The 21630-nt window shown below is 41.6% G+C and overlaps 2 protein-coding genes and 1 pseudogene across 2 annotated transcripts; all 3 read left to right on the forward strand.

Moving 5' to 3' along the window:
* The first annotated feature begins 2287 nt into the window (after positions 1–2287).
* On the forward strand, positions 2288–4240 carry LOC146635414 (general transcription factor II-I repeat domain-containing protein 2 pseudogene; annotated as a pseudogene).
* A 9280-nt stretch (positions 4241–13520) lies between these two features.
* LOC146635415 (tripartite motif-containing protein 16-like) lies at positions 13521–15218 on the forward strand. Its single transcript, XM_085346985.1, has one exon. The coding sequence runs from the start codon at positions 13521–13523 to the stop codon at positions 15216–15218; it is 1698 nt and encodes a 565-aa protein (XP_085203111.1).
* Positions 15219–17183: 1965 nt separating this feature from the next.
* Positions 17184–18527, forward strand: LOC146635416 (Fc receptor-like protein 5). The gene is made up of 5 exons (XM_085347068.1): positions 17184–17232; positions 17437–17472; positions 17628–17888; positions 17968–18213; positions 18289–18527. Exons 1-5 carry the CDS (start codon positions 17202–17204, stop codon positions 18525–18527), a joined length of 813 nt encoding a protein of 270 aa, XP_085203194.1. The 5' UTR covers positions 17184–17201.
* Positions 18528–21630: the final 3103 nt, after the last annotated feature.

Genomic DNA, 21630 nt, shown 5'->3' on the forward strand with positions numbered 1-21630 from the left:
ATATATTAAGATTGATCCTCTGGGTCTGACTGGATCTATGGTACGGAGAAGGCACATCAACATCCGTCCATCTATGCTGCAGTTTTTGCCGTTATCAGAGAGATAACCATGTTTGCTAGTATGGCAGGGTGTAGGTTGTAGCTGGGCTGGACCGGAGGGGTGGAGCAGTGGGTTCAGGGTGTGATTACTGCAGAGGCTGACCAGCACAGCAAGTCTTCATCATCTAATCATGCCTCCCCTAATTAAGTACGATGCCAGGACCTGACAAGAGCTGTGCGTCATGCTGAGCTAGAGGAGGCAACTAGTGGGTTTGTAGAAAAGACGTAGTATCACTGATTAGTTGTGTCTTTGACTTCTAACAGGTCGCCTTCATGAGTGAAAACATTGCATTCTGCTTCGACAACTTTTTTAACCCTGGAACTGGAGGTGACTGTCTTGTGGGGACTGCACCTGACTCAGACAGCATTGAGTTTTGGATAAATGAACCCAATGCTGAAATCCAAAAGCTGATTTATGACAATGTAGCAACCATTCAGAACAGGATGGAATGCTATGTGTTGTTTATCATGGAGCTCAATGAGAAAAATGTGAGTTGTTTTAGACTAAATTAACTGTGTAAGAACAAAAAATAAAATTTGACATGATTTTTTTTTTATCATATTAAACATTGGTGAACACTTTCAGAATTCCTAATAGTGTCTGAATCTTCTCTGTTTACTTTACAGTATGGTTTGGTTCCAGTTAATTTTGGGACACAAACTGTTTTGATTGTGGAAATATTGGCATTTGGTTCAGTGGTGAGTCTCTGCATGTGACAGATAATAAATAACATGTTAAGATATTGACAAAAACAAAAAACAACAAGAACATCAACAGAAAACCCCCAAACACACACACATTCAAAAAAAATCTGTAGTAGACAGACAGTTTCCATATCAGTAAGGATCATTCAGACATGTTTATTTCACAAGTAGATAAAGATTTTTATCCATTCTTAGTTGTCTTTACTCTGTGATTGTAACATTGTTTGTGTTTATTTCTGTCTAGGCATTTGAGGCTCAGGTTGGTGGTATCACGATTGATATAATGGCTGTTTTGTTCGTTCCCAGCAATCGTCAGTATCAAAGATTCTTTGACATCAGTGGATGCAGATATGCTGGTTGGTGAATCTCAGGCTTCAAAACTTGACCCATGTGTTCTGTATTTCAATGTTACCATGATGTTTCTGTCAGTTGTTATTAAACTAGTCAGCGATCTTTGAGTTTTTAAACTAAACTATCCCTCATTTCAGGTGGTTTGCATGAATACGGTGCAGTGCTGAGCTCAGATCTGGAAACCTGCTCTAGTCTCACCTGTTCTGACACTGCTGCTCTGCAGATTTCTGGCTGTGGCCCTCTGGAGCGTTGTGAAGGCAACGGCATGTAAATATATCTCTTTGTATTTCAAAGAAACGTCTGTGATCACTTTCTTACCTTTAGCTGGTCCCCACAGAGGGATACTCGGGCCTGAGTCTGTGTTTGTGATTTGGTGCTATATAAAGAAAATTAAATTGTATTCAGTTAATGAATATGTATAAAATGTCTCTTCCCCACTGGTTTGGCGTTCAGCAGCACCTCGTGATATTTTTTCATTCTTGTTTGTTTCCTTTCTTTCTACCAGCTGCATGTCGTACTCCACATGCACTGTGACTGACCCCACTGTCATTGACTTCCACGGCCAGGTTAACTCTGTTGAGGATCGGTGTTCATACTCTCTGGTCTTGACTCCATCAGTACCAGACTTCCATGTTCTGGGGAACTTCCGGGAACGTCGACGTAAAGACGTGACCTTTTTTGGACAGTGTGACACTGGTTCTGGACAGACCCAGCATTAAAATTCATCTGGAACAAGGTGGGACAGTTCGGGTAAGCTACCTCCACCCACAGTTTAGTCAGTGCAGTCTAATGATAGTTGCTGCGAAATCAACCGGTTGTGTGTTTCAGATGTTTCACTTACTATTTCCTACACTTTGCTTGTTATCCAGCTGGACAACTCAATCCTGACCCTCAATAGTTTGCCTCAGCTGGTTCACAATGTGGAGCTCTCTAAAGACCGAACTGGAGTCACTGCCAAGGTGTCGCTCTCATACTCTACCATCTCTGTCTTCTTTGACGGCTACACTGCACAGATCTACTTAGAACATAGGTGTCAAACTCTGGCCCGCAGGCCAAATTTGGCCCGCAGCCTAATTACATTTGGCCCACGAGGCCATACCAAATTAGAGCTGGCCCGCCGGTCTTATACAGTGCATGTACTGCTAATACTACAAATCCCAGAATGCTCTGTTGGCGTTTTGGCGCGTCAGTCAGGACAGGACCCATTAACGCCCTCTCCTCTGTTGACTGTAGTCATAACAACCGCGCGAATACTGCCGCGCTACCTCTCCCAAAATGGCGAAAAGAAAGAACGAAAACAGGAGCTTTCTGGACAGGTGGGAGACAGAATATCTGTTTACCTATGTAAAAGACAGACCTGTTTGTCTTGTATGTGGAGCTCATGTGGCTTTAACCAAGGAGTACAACATTAGACGACACTATGAAACGAAACACCAAGAGAAGTACAAGGACCTGGACATGACTCAAAGGCGCCGGAAAGCAGAAGAGATGAAAAGAAGTTTTGTTTCACAACAGACTATGTTCAAAAAAGCCATATCACAAAGTGAGGCTGCTGTAAAGGCTAGTTTTGTTGTGGCAGCAGAGATCGCAAAATCAGCCCGGCCCTTCAGTGAGGGAGAGTTTGTGAAAAGTTGTATGATGAAAGTTTGCGACGTTGTGTGCCCAGAGAAAAAGCAAGCATTTTCAAATGTTAGCCTGAGCAGAAACAGAGTAGCTGATCGCACACGTGAACTTGCCAACAATCTAAATAACCAGCTGATGGAGAAGGGAAACAGTTTCGTTGCATTCTCCCTCGCTGTGGATGAGAGCAGCGATGCCTCTGATACTGCCCAGCTTTCAGTCTTCATCCGTGGTGTGGACTCAACTCTGTGTTACGGAAGAACTTTTAGGATTAAAATCAATGCGTGGCACAACCACAGGGAAGGAAATATTTGAAGAGGTTTCCAAATGTCTAACTGAAATGAAGTTGCCATGGGAAAAACTTGTGGGGTTAACGACAGATGGTGCACCAGCGATGTGTGGTCAAAGGAGCGGACTGGTGGGCAGGGTACGGGAGAAGATGCGAGCGGAGAACTGTGCAGGTGAGCTGACTGTTTATCACTGCATCATACATCAAGAATCACTTTGTGGCAAAGCCCTAAAGATGGAACATGTTATGACCGCAGTAACACGAGTAGTTAACTTTATAAGAGCCAAAGGCCTGAATCACCGCCAATTCAAATCTTTTCTTGAGGTGTGTGGTTCGGAATACGGAGACGTGCCGTATCACACGGAGGTGAGGTGGTTAAGCCGAGGGAAAGTACTGAACAGATGTTTCGAGCTACGCGAGGAAATATTTCAGTTTCTGGAAAGCAAAGGGCAAGACACAGCTGAGCTCAGGGAGCAAGAGTTTCTGTGTGAGCTGGCCTTTATGTGTGATATCACGAGCCATCTCGATGCGCTGAAGAGTGCAGCTTCAGGGACGGGGGCGTATCATCACAGATATGTACGCTGCAGTGAGGGCTTTTAAAACGAAATTGTGCCTGTGGCAGAATCAGATGCTACAAGGAAACCTGGGCCATTTTCCCTGCTGCCAAACGGTGAACATGCAAATCTCTACTGCTGTGTTCCCATGCGTACAGTTTGCTGAAAAACTCTGTGTACTCAGTACTGAGTTTACCCGGCGGTTTGCCAACTTTGACGCCCAGAAATGTCGATTTGAACTGCTCAGTAATCCTTTTGCAGTTGACGTGGCAAAAGCACCAACAAACCTCCAAATGGAGCTGATTGAACTCCAGTGTAGTGACACGCTGAAATCAAAGTATGATGCTGTGGGCGCTTCACAATTTCCACATTTCATCCCTGACACAATGCCTGGGCTCCGCACCCACGCTGCTCAGATGCTCTCCATGTTCGGCAGCACTTACCTATGTGAGCAACTATTCTCCTCAATGAAGATGGCCAAAACATCTCACAGGAGACGTCTGACCGATGAACACCTTCACTCGATCCTGAGGATTTCCTCAGCTCAGAGCCTGAGCCCAGACATTGAGGAACTAGCATCCAAGAAGAGATGCCAGGTATCTGGCTTGGACGCATCAGAGTAGATCAGTGTGTAGCAAACTGAGCTATAATTACCATTTTCTTTGTGCAATTTGTCTTGCTACTCCCAGACATGGGCTTGAATGGTTTCACGTTTAATGATATTTTTATTAGTTAAGTGGTTTATTATTGTTATTTTATTTTTACATTTATTATTAGCCTGGGGAAAAAGTTTACTGCTAAAATTTAAATCAGAAGGCTGCAAATACAATTTTTATTTAAGAAATGCATTCCAGTGATATGTTATTTAATTGGAATTTCAATTTTGCATGTGTGCAATATTAAGTTATATATCGTTCAGTATTAAGCCTTGCTTATTCCATATTCAGTTTTTCAGCAAAACTTATTTGAGTCTGTAAGAAAAAGTTCCTCTGTTATATCTGGAGGAAGATTTTTTTCAATAAATATTAATGTTAGCCCGCGACTTTGTTCCAGTTTTGAATTTTGGCCCACTGTATATTTGAGTTTGACACCCCTGTTTTATACAGTCGGTGGCAGTGTCCCAATTCAGGGTCTACACGCTTGAAGTACGCATTTCAAGTGCAGTTACGTCACCGCCACGCGACGACGGCTGTCCCAATTCGAAGTGTACTTCAAATGCATACTCCAAATGCGCCGTCGATTTCCCCAAATATCAAGCGTGGTCCGGTGCACGCTTCGTGGTCCCATATATCCCAGAATTCATAGCGCAGCGGTGGGTGTGGATAATTTTGCCGCAAAATACGGCAGAAGGGAGCGGCCAAAGAGGGTTTTTTTTTTCAAACTTTATTGAACTTATAAAGCGAACAGTCAGTCATTCCAGTTCAGTTTGTACAGTAGACATACAAGGCAAATAAGAGTAACAATATACAGTACAATGAAATAAGAAGGATAAATAAATAAAGGATAGAAAAGAAAAAAAGGGGGGAATGTGATAGACTTCATAACAACTTTGTACGTGAAAGTTGTGACAGCTCATTCGTTAAACATTTCTGAATGAATTTCAATCAATGACAGACCTTTTTTATTGGAAGTTAATTTACGAGAGTTTAAGTAATATTCAATTTCAATCAAAAACAAATTAAATGATGGGGTTGAGTTTTGAAATTTACATTTATGTATATGGATTTCCCCTAATAAGATGGAGCGGCCGAAGAGTGAACTGTCAAAAGTACTGAATATGACGTCACTTATTTATGTGCGAATGTTTAATAATTAAAGTCAGTCATATATCCACAAACACAACAAGCTGAAAGTCAGTGATATATATATATATATATATATATATATATATATATATATATATATATATATATATATATATATATATATATATATATATATATTAGAGTCCAGTTTAAGATTTTGGTTTTAACTTTCAAGGCTCTTCAACAACAAGCACCACCATATATCATTGAACTTTTACAGCCCTATGCCCCTAGTAGGTCTCTGAGGTCGAGTAGTCAGGGCCTACTTGTCATTCAGTATACGAGACTGAAAACTAGGGGTGATAGAGCTTTTGCTACTGTGGCCGCCAGACTGTGGAATTCCCTTCCTCAGGACTTACGATCCGCTGATTCATTGATTACTTTTAAAAAACAGCTAAAAACACATCTTTTTAAAACTGCCTTTTGCTAACTTTGTTTGTATTTTGTCTTTTTAATCTGTTATATCTTGTAAAGCACTTTGTGATCTCTATCTAGAAATGTGCTATATAAATAAAATTTTACTTACTTACTTACTTACTTATATATATATATATATATATATATATATATATATATATATATGGCCCCAACTGACCAAGTGCTCAGTGAATACCTCAGGCAACAGAAACCCAAGAAAGAGGAGGGAGACGAGGAACCATCATGGAAGGACAGGCCCCTGCACGGTATGTACCACCGGCAGATAGAGGAGGTGGCTGATATCCAGAAATCCTACCAGTGGCTGGACAAAGCTGGACTGAAAGACAGCACAGAGGCACTAATCATGGCAGCACAAGAACAAGCTCTGAGTACAAGATCCATAGAGGCTGGGGTCTATCACACCAGGCAAGACCCCAGGTGCAGGCTGTGTAAAGATGCCCCAGAGACAATCCAGCACATAACAGCAGGGTGCAAGATGCTAGCAGGCAAGGCATACATGGAACGCCATAACCAAGTGGCCGGCATAGTGTACAGGAACATCTGTGCCGAGTATAACCTAGAAGTCCCGAGGTCAAAATGGGAGATGCCCCCAAGGGTGGTGGAGAATGACCGAGCTAAGATCCTGTGGGACTTCCAGATACAGACGGACAAAATGGTGGTGGCTAACCAACCGGACATAGTGGTGGTAGACAAACAGAAGAAGACGGCCGTAGTGATCGATGTAGCGGTTCCGAATGACAGCAATATCAGGAAGAAGGAACACGAGAAGCTGGAGAAATACCAAGGGCTCAGAGAAGAGCTCGAGAGGATGTGGAGGGTGAAGGTAACGGTGGTCCCCGTGGTAATCGGAGCACTAGGTGCGATGACTCCCAAGCTAGGCGAGTGGCTCCAGCAGATCCCGGGAACAACATCGGAGATCTCTGTCCAGAAGAGCGCAGTCCTGGGAACAGCTAAGATACTGCGCAGGACCCTCAAGCTCCCAGGCCTCTGGTAGAGGACCCGAGCTTGAAGGATAAAACCGCCCGCATGGGCGTGCTGGGTGTTTTATATATATATATATATATATATATATATATATATATATATATATATATATATATATATATATATATATCATAATAATCTGACAATACTATAATATTGTCCATATTATATTTACATTACCACAGTGAGATGACTTTAGTCTCATGAACAACATTAACTAATTGTTATTTACTAACTAATCTTAAATGACTGTTCAGCACAGAAATGAAGCCCAACAATCATGTTTTACAGTCTCGTGGTCTCAGCCTCAGATACTCAACTAATCAAAGTGATGTCATGACGAAAATGAATGACCAACAAAACATTTTTCTCCTTCATTTCTGTCAAACAAAGCTGTATGTAACGTGTCTCGCGGTTAGTATCATGGTTGCTAGGCAACCTGAACAGCGCAACGAAGCGTATACCGTCCCATTTCACAAGCCTCTCACTTCCGCACTTCTTGTACTTATAGTACGCACCGTACGTAGTACACGTAGTGTGCGTACTTCAAGCGTGCAGACCCTGAATTGGGACACAGCCATTGGGTGGTACACACTGTAAAAAGTTTGAGAAACACTGATAAGTTAAGTGTATGTGTGCTTTTTAAAAACATTTAAAGCTGCAGTACAGAATCTTTGAAACAAGCTTAAAACATTTTTAGAAACAGAGCATCTGCTTCTCTTTACAGCTCCTCACTCCACCAGGGCTGTTTGGCTCTTTCTGATAGTGTGAAAATGTGATGTACGTACTGCAGCAGTCATACAGATAACTGAACGGTCCAAAAGTTGGCCTACCTATTACTGGCTGAGGTTTTAGTAGAGTTGTGGCTGAACCACATAAAAATATATAATTAATTTTAATCTCCCCAATCCATTATAATGTTATGTTGGAATGTTGTTAAAGAGGGTCAAAATGTTTCAACCCAGTTTGTTTTGCAGATTCTGTATAGCAGCTTTAATATAGGGAGAACACAACTTCCAGATTGTGTTGAGTAAAATCAGGTTTTTTTTCTTTGTCAGTTTAACAGTTTCTGTTGTGCCTGTCACTGTTCCCTGTCTGTTTTCTTACCTGGTTCTTCCTGACCTTGTACTTTCTCTCCTCTCTTTCCTCTCTCCCTCTTTGGACTGACAATCATACACAAATAGATTGTATTCAATTAGATGAAAAATTACATTAATATGAAAAAATTCTATTAAGATCGCTAACAAAAGTCCCCTCTCAGTGTACTTTTAACCAAAAGGCAAATAACCAAACCGTATGTATATCTAATTAAAGATATAAATATTGAAACACTGATCCAACATTATTCTTGTTTGACGGATCATTTGATTTTACACTTTTACCTGAATGTGGCTCCTTTTTTGAAAAAAACTTCCTTATATCCATTATGAACCTGACTGTCTCTCTCTACACACACACACACACACACACACACACACACACACACACACACACACACACACACACACACACACACACACGCACACAACAGGAGTTATAAGGTTAATAGGCATCCAGTCAGTTAGCTAGTTAGTATCCATTTCAAACAGGACAGTGGCAACAACAGTAGGCTGCCAACAATTTAAAGTTTTAGATTTTAAATAGGCTGTATACATTTCAATGGGAGCAACAGGACGGTCATATGTCGCTGATTTTACTACAGAGCAGGACGGATTGTAGGGTAGCAAACATCGTTGGAAAACACGTTTTCAACACTGCAGGTTACCTGGTGTAATGTTTTTCACCTAAAAAGAAACATGGTCTGACTCCTACCAACTATATAAAGAGTAACTGAAGGTTAAATGCAGCTAATATGTCCTGTTTTAAGCCACGCACTTACACCTCCTCTCCGCTGTGTCTCAGCCACCATCGCTCTGGCAGCAAGAGCGCTAGAGCCAGAGCAGGGGAGAGGCGAGCTGGAACAAACCATTTTGGGAGGGGGGGTTATCTATACTTTTGTTGTTAAAATGGTGTCTCAAACAAGTACAGTACTGTATGCTTTTTATATTTTTAGTAGTGTGTCACACAAACAGCAAATATTGTCAAAAAAAAGTAAGAAATCTTTGGGGGTGCTTTGATTCATTTGGGGGGTGCTTCAAAAACAAGTAAAAACTTCCTTCATAGACTGATTGACCATTAAAGAACACCTCCAAATATCAGACTCAGAATTATGAATTTCTAATCCATGGAGGATTTATATTTGTTTGTTTTTTTGGGGTTTTTTTTGCCTGTCCCGTTTGGCTCTTTTGCCATCAGAATTGTTGTCTAAAGGCGAAGAAAGATGCCCAACGGATTTACTTTACCAAATGGACCATCCCAGCCTTGCCGTAATGGTCCATTTCACCTTTTATTGTTTATTTTATTTTTTATTTTCACTTGCTAAATACGGGACAGACTTGACTGGGGAAAAGAAAAGGGAGAAAGAAAGAGGGGAAAAAAACATCGGAGAACAGGGACGTGGATAAAGGGAAAAAAACAAAAACCAACAAAATAAGCAGACAAAAATACAAATATCAATAACCTGGATCACCTGTTGAGAAAGAAAAAAGAAAACAAGCATTTAACAAGGGATAAACAACATCACAATGATATATGGGAATATAACAGTAAATACTAAATATTAAACATTATTGTGCAGCACATAAGATCAACAGAACACAGTGTGCTTTGAGGTAGGAGCCAAAAAGGGTGTAGTTTGTGGGTGTGATCACCCGTGTGTACACCTGTGAGCATGGACGCACTTGTTTTTAAAGGTTCCTTCATGTAATGATCTGCTAGAGGGTGTGGGGGAGCCACAGCCCCGTCCTCCAGGGCATGAAGCAGGTATGGAGGAGATCAAAACTCCAGACATCCAGAGGCCCCCAGAACACAAGAGACCAAGGAAGACCAACAGAGGGGCAGCTGTGCCACTGTCCCAGAAAGAGCTGAGGAGAGTCCCAGATGAGGGCTCACTCAGCAGCCGCGGAGCAGAAGCCAGGGGGGGTTGCAGTGACGCGCCCGTGAGCTCCGCCGACAGCCAGCCGTGCCTGAGTGACCGAGCCCCAGGCCGAGAGGCCGAGGGCACCCCACCTCCGAAGTGGCCCGAGTGAGCCCCAGGCTCCAGGCCCCGATAAGCAGCCACCAAGGAGTGAGCCGGTGTGTACCTGGACGCTCACCCCCGGAAACAAAGAACCACTAACGCACCGATGTCTGAGGGAGTCCGCCACTGGCAGGGGAAGTGGTGGTAGGGGGAGATAGGCCTCCAAACCTTGGAGGGCCTGAGATGTCCCCAGAGAGGTGGCGCCTGACACCCAACCTGACATATAGACACAGACATACAGGCACACACAGATACAAACATCCATTCCCACCCTCATGCTCTCATATGCACTTACTCCACACTCAACCAACGTGGAGACAGACATAAAGAGACGCTGTACACACGATCACACTCCCCAAGCGTACTCTACGAACCGGGTCTAGGTACCCTTGCCCCTGGAGGGGGGAACTGCACCCAGACCCAGGTAGTGTTACCCTTTTTTATATTTATATAAGATTTATATTTGTAAAACTTTCTCAGAGCTGCAGAAACTGATTAATATATGAGGGACTTCCTGATTTAAAGTTTGTAGGTCAGGCAAATGAGTTCCACCAGAGGGCGCTTTAATACAAACAGATGTGGCTCTGAAACATTTGAATTCAGGTTTCTTGGGAAAGAGTTTATACATATACACCGACCAGGCATAAGCTTTATAATGTATATAATATATAATATTATATATAATAATGTCCATATATAATTTTTTTATATATGGACAAAATAAACTATTTAAACTTACAGCATGATAAGAAGTAGTGTCATGACATCAAGCAAACAAGGGCATGAGACAATCTGCATGTTCATATAGTTCAAAAACTTCCCTCCTCTGGTTTCAGCAAAGGGTGGAGATGATACAGAATGGGGTGGGTGTGGTGGGGTGGGGGATTATTGTTCAAATCATTCTGTCAAAGGGTGGAGATGATTCAGATAACTGTTGTGAAGGCATGTCATTGGCAGAACCTGATCACAAATATGGACACAAAGCTGATCTTATTTTCATTTGATGCCAACAAATCAAACATTCCTGCTCAATGTATCCTGTCATATGTTAGCTTCATAAAGTGAAAGCAGCAGAAGGAAATATAACGCATTAGTAAAACATTAGTGTCTGCTGTTCGAAGAAAACTTCTTTTTACAGCGAAAAAAACCCCCTAAATTTCTGCACAAGCACTGAGTAGGACACACTTCCACGGGAATGTGAAATTTACAGAGAAACTGCCGGATCCTTCCACTGACATGACGGCCTCGACACACCTGCACCAGGGCAAACCTCCAGCTGCCCCACTCCTGCTAAACAGGTGAAAATAGAGCAACAGGACCGCTGAGTCTTTGATTTTATTTATTTTCTGCCGTGTTTGCATGTATTTGAAAGAGTGAGTGTAAACACAAAAAATATTTCATTTTATGTGCTGGAATGTGCAGAAAATAGGTTTAAATGTTAAACAAATTTCTTCCACTCAGAGAATGTTGCATATAATTTAATTTTTGCTTAATGCATAAAGTTAAAAGATTAAAACTGATAAAAACAAGTTTTAAAAAGAGACTTTTCCATTTGATTACATTTTGTATGATGGATTATGCAGAAAAAGTAGAATTGGGATTGGAGCGACTGAAGATCTATCACTTCATTACCTATTCACGGTGTAAATCACATTTTTAAAACTAAGTAACTAATTACTTTCATTACATTCAGTTAAAACAAACTTTATGTTGTTGGTTGTAAAGAGATGAATGGATATTTTATTTTATTCTTTATTTTATTTGTATTCTATTTTTTAGTTTTAGATTTCAAGATTTGGTGAATGGCCTACCCTTCTTAGTTTTGTTATTACTGCAAATTGTTATATTTGCTATAGAACAGTGGTAGGGAACTCCAGGCCTCGAGAGCCGGTGTCCTGCAGGTTTTAGATGTGTCCTTGATCCAACACAGCTGATTTAAATGGCTAAACTAGCTCCTCAACATGTCATGAAGTTCTCCAGAGGCCTGGTAATGAACTAACACACCACCCACCCCTTTCCTTTCTTTGTTGCCACCTGTTGTGAAAATTAAACAATAACCTGCCACACACCCAGTGATCTTGATTTGAAGTGGGTTTAATAAACACAAATGTGGAGAGAACATCCCAGTGAAACACCAGGACCATCTCTGAATTGTTGCCCTTACATCTTATATGCAGACACAGACACTCTCCAACAAAGAACATTCCACAACAGATCAATTATTATAGACCATTAACTGTTCAGTCTAAGAAAAGCTCCAACCAACCATCACCTCGTCTGCAACAGGATGTCCAGAGCCCTCAGGAGGAAAATGCTGTGAAGGTGCAATAAATCGTGGGCCCCACTAGTGATCACATTCAACATGCATACAAACTGGTGACAGGAGTGCTCTTACTATGCTAAAGTGATATGGTTAAAATATGTGGTTAATACATGAGAAAAGAAATCTGCCACCACACACCATTGGCCCTGTCTAGAACCGGCCCTGGTGGCCATTACAATTTATGTCTAAAAAGGTATAGCTTCATGCCTCGAAGGGAACACTTCACTCCAGGTACACGACACCCAGCTGAAAACACTTCACACAAGTTGAGTTGCCCGAGATTCACAGAATTTTCAGAAAAGCACTATTTCGTGATATATATTGTTATCAGGATGAGAAATGTCTTATTTCGGGATATGCGATTTTGGTCATATCGTACAGCTCTAGTCACTGGAGACCTTAATATTTACTGGTTCTTATTTAGTCACGTCCCCAAATCAAGATGATTGTAGAAGTTGTGATCAACTCAACCATAATAACAGAAAAATACTTTTAAAAAAGCAGTCAAGGTTTCTTCGTATTATTCCTGTCATCACATTTTTGTGGAGCTGAATATGTTTGAAAACCCGTTAATTTGTTTACTCCATCATGTACCAACTACTACACCTGCTGCACCCTCTCACCCTTGATGGTGTTTACGGGAGAGAAACAGTTGAAATGAACAGCATCGTTCTCAAACCGCTCCTCTTCCAGGAATGAAGCACAGGCTGATAACCCTCCCTCTTCTTCCTCCTCGTAAACATAGCACCTCTCTGCCCACATGTTTGCTCATTTCCACACCATCACTTCACAACAACTAAGCTGTAGTGCCTCTTCACTTCACTGTGCAATACCTTTTGTGCAATACTCTTGTTAATAGTCAACGGTGCAATAGACTCCATACTTGAAATGTGCAATTCACTTGTATTTTTATTTTTATTCCTATTTATTCTATTTATCCCCTTCGTATATATATGTCTCTGTATTTATATATGTGTGTGTGTATATATATATAATATTCTGTAACTCTGTAACTTCTGTCGGTGCTGTGCTTTTGGAAACCGAATTTCCCAGAGGAACCCACCCGAGGGATTAATAAAGTTTTATCTTATCTTATCTCAAGTTGAAGTTGGGTGTAGCCAACATGTGGTGACATGTTAGACTCGAGTCACTGCAGGAACACGTTGTTCAGATCAGACCTCAAACTAGTTTATAAGGAAGAGAAACTCACGAAAGCGCTTAAACTGAGAGGAGAAATGGCACAGAAAGGAGATCAGCTGGACCGAGAAACCTTCTTTTGTTCCATCTGTTTGGATCTACTGAATGATCCAGTGACTACAGCCTGTGGACACAGCTACTGCATGAACTGTATTAAAAGTTTCTGGGATGAAGAGGACAGGAAGGGAATCCACAGCTGCCCTCAGTGCAGGAAGACTTTCACACCGAGGCCTGTCCTGGAGAAAAACGTCATGTTTGCAACTTTAGTGGAGCAGCTGAAGCACACTGGACTCCAAGCTGCTGCAGGTGAGCAATGCTATGCTGGACCTGAAGATGTGGCCTGTGATGTCTGCACTGGGAGGAAGCTGAAAGCTGTCAAATCCTGTTTGGTCTGCCAGGACTCCTATTGTGAGAAACACGTCCAGCGTCACTACAATACAAATCGATTACAGAAACACAGGTTGGTTTCGCCTTCCAGGAAGCTCCAAGAAGTGTCATCATCTAATTGTGAGATCTGCTCTCGTCATGATGAGGGGATGAAGATTTTCTGTCGTACTGATCAGCAGAGTATCTGTTATCTCTGCACAATGAATGAACATAAAGGCCATGAAACAGTCCCAGCTGCAGTAGAAAGGACTGAGAAGCAGAAGGAGCTCGAGGTGAGACGACTAAACATCCAGCAGAGAATCCAGGAGCGAGAGAAAGATGTGAAGCTGCTTCAACAGGAGGTGGAGGCCATCAATGGCTCTGCTGATAAAGCAGTGGAGGACAGTGAGAAGATGTTCACTGAGCTGATCCGTCTCATGCAGAAAAGAAGCTCTGATGTGAAGCAGCAGGTCAGATCCCAGCAGGAAACTGAAGTGAGTCGAGTCAAAGAGCTTCAGGAGAAGCTGGAGCAGGAGATCGCTGAGCTGAAGAGGAAAGACGGCGAGCTGGAGCAGCTCTCACACACAGAGGATCACAACCAGTTTCTACACAACTACCCCTCACTGTCAGCACTCAGTGAGTCTACACACTCATCCAGCATCAATATTCGTCCTCTGAGCTACTTTGAGGATGTGACAGCAGCTGTGTCAGAGACCAGAGATAAACTACAGGACACTCTGAGAGAGGAATGGACAAACATCTCACTGACAGTCACTGAAGTGGATGTTTTACTGTCACCAACGGAGCCAAAGACCAGAGCTGGATTCTTAAAATATTCACATGAAATGACACTGGATCCAAACACAGCTTACACTCACCTGCTCTTATCAGAGGGGAACAGGAAAGCAATGCTAATAAAACGATACAGGCCTTACCCTCATCATCCAGACAGATTCACTTCATGCAGGCAGGTCCTGAGCAGGGAGACCCTGACTGGACGTTGTTACTGGGAGGTGGAGTGGAGAGGAAGAGGAGTTTGTGTGGCAGTCGCATACAAGACTATCGGAAGAGCTGTGTGCCCCACTGAATGTGGTTTTGGATACAATGACAAATCTTGGGCTTTATTCTGTGACACAACCGGCTACACTTACTTGAACAACAAAATCCAAACTCTCCTCTCAGGTCCTCGGTCCTCCAGAGTTGGAGTGTACCTGGATCACAGAGCAGGTATTCTGTCTTTCTACAGCGTCTCTGAAACCATGACTCTCCTCCACAGAGTCCAGACCACATTCACTCAGCCGCTCCACGCTGGACTGTGTCTTTTGGGTTTTGAAGTCAGTGCTGAGTTCAGTAAAGTCAAACACACATAGAGGGCATGTTCTTGAGTATCAGTGTACTTTTGTTATGATCTAAAGCAGTTTCTACATCTTCATTTAAATTTTTTATTTCATACATGGTACAGCATTAATTCATTTCCTACACTAAAAACCTTGCATTCAGTTAATGTGGCACTAATCCATGCATGAAAAGGAGCAGGGAGAGAAGCTCATGAATTCATTAAATGCAAACACAAATACAAACTGTAGCTGGGTCGCTCTTTAGCTGTGACTCTGCAACATTTCTAATGCCATATTCCCACATTTTTAGTACCTAAAATATTTAAAGGCAGTAGATCAGAACCAGTGAGTGATGCATATTTTAAAGGAAAAAGATAATTACACTGTAAGTAATTTTTTTTAAGTACTGGGTACCCTGAGGGTAGGATAAACATGTTGTCTAGTATGTTAGGATAATCTGCGATGAAGCCCACACTTCTAATACATCTGTACAAAGTTACTTATTACTTTACAATAAATCTTGAATTATATAATATTTGCTACCCAGTTCTAAGTATTTTTAGGTACTGAAACTTGTGTTCTGAAGATTACCTGATATGTGTTGGTAAATTACTCCATAAATCAAAGGCTGTATTATAAAGAGATATTGAAAACTACATGTGTGAAAATCAAAAAAAAAAAAAAAACATAAATAGTGGAACAAAATGATTTGATATGACAGAGAAAGGAGAAAAGTGCTTTAATAATAGTGCAGTAATGTTAAAGTGATAAAACTGGTACTTTACAATTGACAGATCTTGTATTTACTCTACTCTTCATGTTCAACACATATTACACAGTTAGATAGTTTGATAAGCGAAACTATTATATACTTGTGGTTACTGTTGCATTGGGTTTTCATGTGATTAGTCGGTTTAATGAGTAGAGGACAATTTTTTTTGTGATTGTCTCAGTAATTTGTTAAGAAACCTCAACATTTCATAAGTTTCTTCTCTTTAATATATGATGATAAAGTGATGTTTTTGAACTGCTAACATTATCCAATTACTATTTTCTCTAATAGTTAAATAAGTTTGTTTTTGATTCTTGTCATTTGATAGTATTACATGCTACTCATTGATGATTGATGTCACATATACACTGATGTATAATGTAATAGCATTTTCTTTATATTGTAGAAGAATATGTAGAGAGAAGTTTATTTAAAGTGGGTTTGGGAAGCTTAGAATCACCACGCTCCAATAATCTAAAGTTCAGTTTCAGTTCACCTGCTTGATGTTTATGAAAGTTTAATGTCCTTTAACATTTTTGATCAGTTTGTGTTCAGTCTGTTCACTCGCCTGCTGGAAATGTCTGCTAAACTACAATTAAACAAAAAAAAAAAACCCGTGTGATTCTCTGGTTGCACTCTCTGTCACAAATTACTCTAACGTTCATTAAGGCAGTATGAAACCAGCTGAACAGATTAAATGCTGTGCATGGAGACAGATTCACTTTACTATTAGCCTTACAGATTGTAATCAACAAAGCCGCGGAGCCTCAAAGGAGATACAAAACCTGTTAGCGTAGTTTGCTGTTTCCTCTGTCCATCTGCAGATCAGCATGCTCCGTTTTGTTGGCTTCCTTTTTTGCTATTCCGAGATGGATGTTGTGCAAGCTGCTGGGTGAGTATGAAGGAATTCACCCTGCATCTTATAAGGAGGAAGTTTGGTTTCAACACTTCATGTTAGCATAATTTCCCCTCTGCTGTGGTTTTTAAGACCTTTAATGAGATCATAGTTTTCACTTCCTCCATCTGTGTTCGTTTGTGTGAAAACCTCATTTCAAGCTCATTTCGCTCCTTGAGGTTATAATAGTGTTTGTTGCTGTTCGCTCCCAGACTGTTGCCAGAACCTTTGAATCCATCCTGATATTTCTGTAGATAATAATCCCATTCGCTGCTCTATTGGTGTAGAGACACCAGATCATTACAGTGGAAAGAGAAGGAGGAGGGTTAAACCTGACGCCAAACACAGAATGAAGCAAACTTGTCTGCAGCAGCTTTTCTGTAAGTAAAATTTGTAAATTATCAACTTGATTATTGAACGTAAGCAGTTAGTGCTTTTTCTTTGCTTTCAAGCAGGTGTAAACCACCTTGTACCCAGCAGAGGTGTTCTAGTTTTCTCATTTAAAATCTAAAAAGATTCTCATGTTTGAATTATGTGTGAATGTTTTCTCTGGTTGTGAAAGATTTTTTTAAATTTCCCCTCAGGGCTGAACTCAGTACTGTGCTGCAGACTGACTCATGGTGCGTACATCTCGTAAGCCAAATGTGTCTTAGTTTCAATAGTCAACTTACCAAAAAATACCCTGTTTCAATTTATTTGGAGTGAACAACCTAAAGCATGTCAGCGTTTATTCTACACTAAACTAAACTGCAGCATCGTGAATATTTCCTTCCAGCTCGTCTGACTGTGAGTCCCAGCAGCTCTCAGTTCTTTGAAGGAGACTTTGTGTCTCTGAGATGTGAGGAGGACGACAGCTCTGCTGGATGGACTCTGAGGAGAAACACAAACAGAGAAACCAGGACTGAGTGCAATGAATGGGGAAGATGGTCTGGTTCATCCTGTAGCTTCAGCTACATCTTAACACAGGACAGTGGAGTTTACTGGTGTGAGTCCAGAGAGGGTCCCATCAGTAACATGGTTAACCTGACAGTCACTGGTAAGCTGAGTGTGTGGAGTTAGTGTTGATGAAGCTGTGTGTAAATGGATGAAATGCTGTAGTTTGTCTCTGTGTTGAGGTGGATCAGTGATCCTGCAGAGTCCTGTCCTCCCTGTGATGGAGGGAGATGACGTCACTCTGCTCTGTAAAACAGAGACCACTCCCTCCAACCTCCCAGCTGCTTTCTATAAAGATGGCTCCCTCATCAGGAAGCAGCCTACAGGTCACATGACCATCCAGCATGTTTCCAGGTCTGATGAAGGCCTCTACAAGTGTGACATCAGCGGTCATGGAGAGTCTCCATCCAGCTGGATCACTGTCACAGGTGAGGAGCTTCACTCTGATTTCACCTCTTATTTCATCCACATATTCACCTGAACAGGTGGGATTCTCTCTGCAGGAAAACATACAACCACACCTCCACCTACCATGTCTACAACCTGGCTCCCTGCATTAACTCCCACCCCTGCTGCATCGCCTGACTCCTCTACCCTGCAACTAGTGATCAGACTGGCCCTCCATCTGCTGGTGTTCTTTCCATATTTCATCTCCACCCTCCTCCTGGTGTCTTTATATCGATGCAGAGCCACAGGTCTTGACTCAGCCCAACCTGCTGAGCAGGGACTGGAGGATAAGTAAGATGACATTATGGTTACTGAATAAACTAGTGACTCGTTCATCCTTGTGTTTTAACCTATTTACTGTCCTACAGTCTGTCTGTATCCACCTAGTTTCATTTGAACATCCACTCTCAACAAATTAACAATAAAACAATAATCCGAGTACAGCATCAAATCAGTTAAACTTAAACTGGTTCTGATATGTTAAGCAGCAGAGAAGGTTCTTAATCCTTTTTGGCAACACCAAATGGTTTTTAGCTTTCAGTGGAGGCTACTGATACTTTTGGTTTGACTGTTTGTTTCTTTCACTAGTTTTGCATTTGATTAGGCTCATTGTCACTACTGGTGATATGAGTTGATACTTGGACCCTGCAGAGGTTGCACAGGTAGTCCTACTCCTCCAGGATGCCACATCGATGTGTGCCATTTGAAGATTTATTTTCTAGCATAGTCTCAAGGGCTAATTCTTATAGCTCTTTTTTGTAACTTAAAAATAGGAAGAGTTTTTGTTTTATGTGCATTACCTCATATCTCTAGACAATAAGTCATATATGCATATATGACTGTTGCTTCCATGGAAGCAACAAAGAACAATAAAGGGTGTATAATGATTTCTTGTTCAGGACATGCTTTGTTTTGTAGAGAATAGCAATGTTTTTTGACATTTTTGTTTTCACATGGTTTATATGAGACTTCCAGCTCAGCTTATCATCAATTATCACTTATTTTAAGGATTTACTAGTGAGAACATGTAACAGGTTTTCAGGCCTGGACAAGTTTGAAACTTTGGTTCCTCAACAATGGAAAATGGCTGAAAATAAAAAAAGGTAACACTCTAGTCAGCTCATAGTTTTATAGATTCTGCACTCAGCCTTGCAGCCTCCAATATCATTGAAATGCAGCCTGATGCATCTCATTTTGCGTTTTCTTCACTTTTTCCTGACATGCACATTCTGTGTATTTGGCTTGTAACACCACACTTGCTGTCTTCCATCTGCCTCCTTCCTTCTTTCACATAATGGTATGATCCCAGTTTGTCTTTGCATGTGATTGGCTGCATTGTGTGCCCATGAATAAAGTCCCACCCCTGCCTGCATGGATTCAGCTCCACATCCAGCAGTTAGGCCGTTCATTGCATGCACACGTACACAAGCACACACACACACACACACACACATATATATATATATATATATCGTTAGCTTCATAGCATAATTGCCTAAGTCATTTGACTAAGTCAATGACTTAGGCACTTATGCTATGAAGCTAACGAGATATATATATATATATATATATATATATATATATATATATATATGACATAAGAGAGAAAATAGAAATCTCACCTTTGACATTTATTGAGGTTATTTTAATACTGATAAAAGTGAAGTGAGTGGTTGAGGTGTCAAATGGCTTGATGGTAAAAACTGTTTTTAAGTCTTGTAGGCCAAGCAGGCAGACTCCTGTAATGTCTGCCAGATGATAGCAAGGAAAACAGCTGATGTGCTGGGTGGCTGTGGTCCTTTCTGATGCTGTGTGCTTTACAGAGGCACGGCTGGAAGCCTCATGCTTGTGATGAGCTCTGCTGCCTTCCCCACCCTCTGTAGTGATCTCAGGCTGCTGGCAGACCAGCTTCCATACCAAACTGTAATGCAGCTTGTCAGTAAGCTCCTGTAGACATTTGAGGTGATGCTGGCATTCATGCCAAACCTCTTCAGCCTCTTCAGAAAGTAGAGTCCCTGGTGAGCTTTCCTGATTCAAATTCAAATTCAAATTTTATTTGTCACGTACACAGTCATACACAGTACGATATGTAGTGAAATGCTTGGACAACTGCTCGTGACCTAAAGAAAACAAAAAAAGGAAAGGCTATGAATAAGATAGGAAATAAATATGAAAAATTAAAAAGGGTAAATTTAACTAGGAAGGAATAAAATATAAATTAAGGTTAAAAATGAAATAACTGTACAACACAAATTAGAATGAAGGGTAAATTTAACTGGGAAGAATAAGATAAAATATATAAATTAAAGTTGAAAATAAAATAACTGTACAACAAAATACACAATACACAATATAGAACTATATAAGAATGTATGAAGAAATCTAAATATAAATAAATATATACACAATAACAGCAGCTGTACAAGTATTAACTGGAAATGAAGAATATAGTGACCGGTGTTGTGCAAAAACAATGTCCAGAAAGTCCAGTGTGTGTGTAAGAACCATATGTGTGGGTCAGTACTGTGTGGTGGTGTGATTGAGAGACCGTATCGCCTGCGGGAAGAAGCTCCTCCTCAGTCTCTCTGTGTTGGTCTTCAGGGAGCGGAATCGCTTTCCTGACCTCAACAGAGAGAACAGTCTGTTGTTGGGATGGCTGAGGTCCTTCACGATCTTCCTGGCCTTGGTCCAGCACCGCCTGCTGTAGATTGAGTGCAGGTCAGGGAGCTCGGAGCGGATGGTGCGCTCAGCTGACCACACAACCCTCTGTAGAGCTCGTCTGTCCTGCATGGTGCTGTTCCCGAACCAGGTTAAGATGTTTCCCGTCAGGATGCTCTCTATGGTGCACGAGTAAAAGTTCCTGAGCACCTTGGAGGGCAGTTGGAAGTCTCTCAAGCGTCTGAGGTGGTAGAGACGCTGTCGGGCCTTTTTCACCACGGTGTTGATGTGACAGGACCATGACAGGTCCTGCGTGATGTGAACTCCGAGGTATTTGAAGCTGTCCACTCTCTCCACTGGGCACTCGTTGATGACGGGGGTCAGGTAGTTCCTCTCCTGCTTAGTGCTGAAGTCCACTATCAGCTCCTTTGTCTTACTGACGTTTAGAAGGAGGTTGTTCCTCTGGCACCAGTTCTCCAGATTCCTAATCTCCTTCACGTAGGCCGTCTCGTTGTTATCAGAGATCAGGCCCACCACGACGGTGTCGTCAGCAAACTTGATGATGGTGGTGGAGCTGGTAGTGGCCACACAGTCATATGTGTACAAAGAGTACAGCAGGGGGCTCAGAACACACCCCTGGGGGGCTCCAGTGCTGAGAGTGGTGGAGGCTGAGACATGTCCGCCCATCCTTACTGCCTGTGGTCTGCCAGTTAGGAAGTTGGAGATCCACTGACACATAG

The sequence above is a fragment of the Diplotaxodon limnothrissa genome, linkage group LG3 (genome assembly GCF_057381915.1).
Source record: "Diplotaxodon limnothrissa isolate DT_005_m linkage group LG3, D_limnothrissa_male_GT1.1, whole genome shotgun sequence".
NCBI lineage: Eukaryota > Metazoa > Chordata > Actinopteri > Cichliformes > Cichlidae > Diplotaxodon > Diplotaxodon limnothrissa.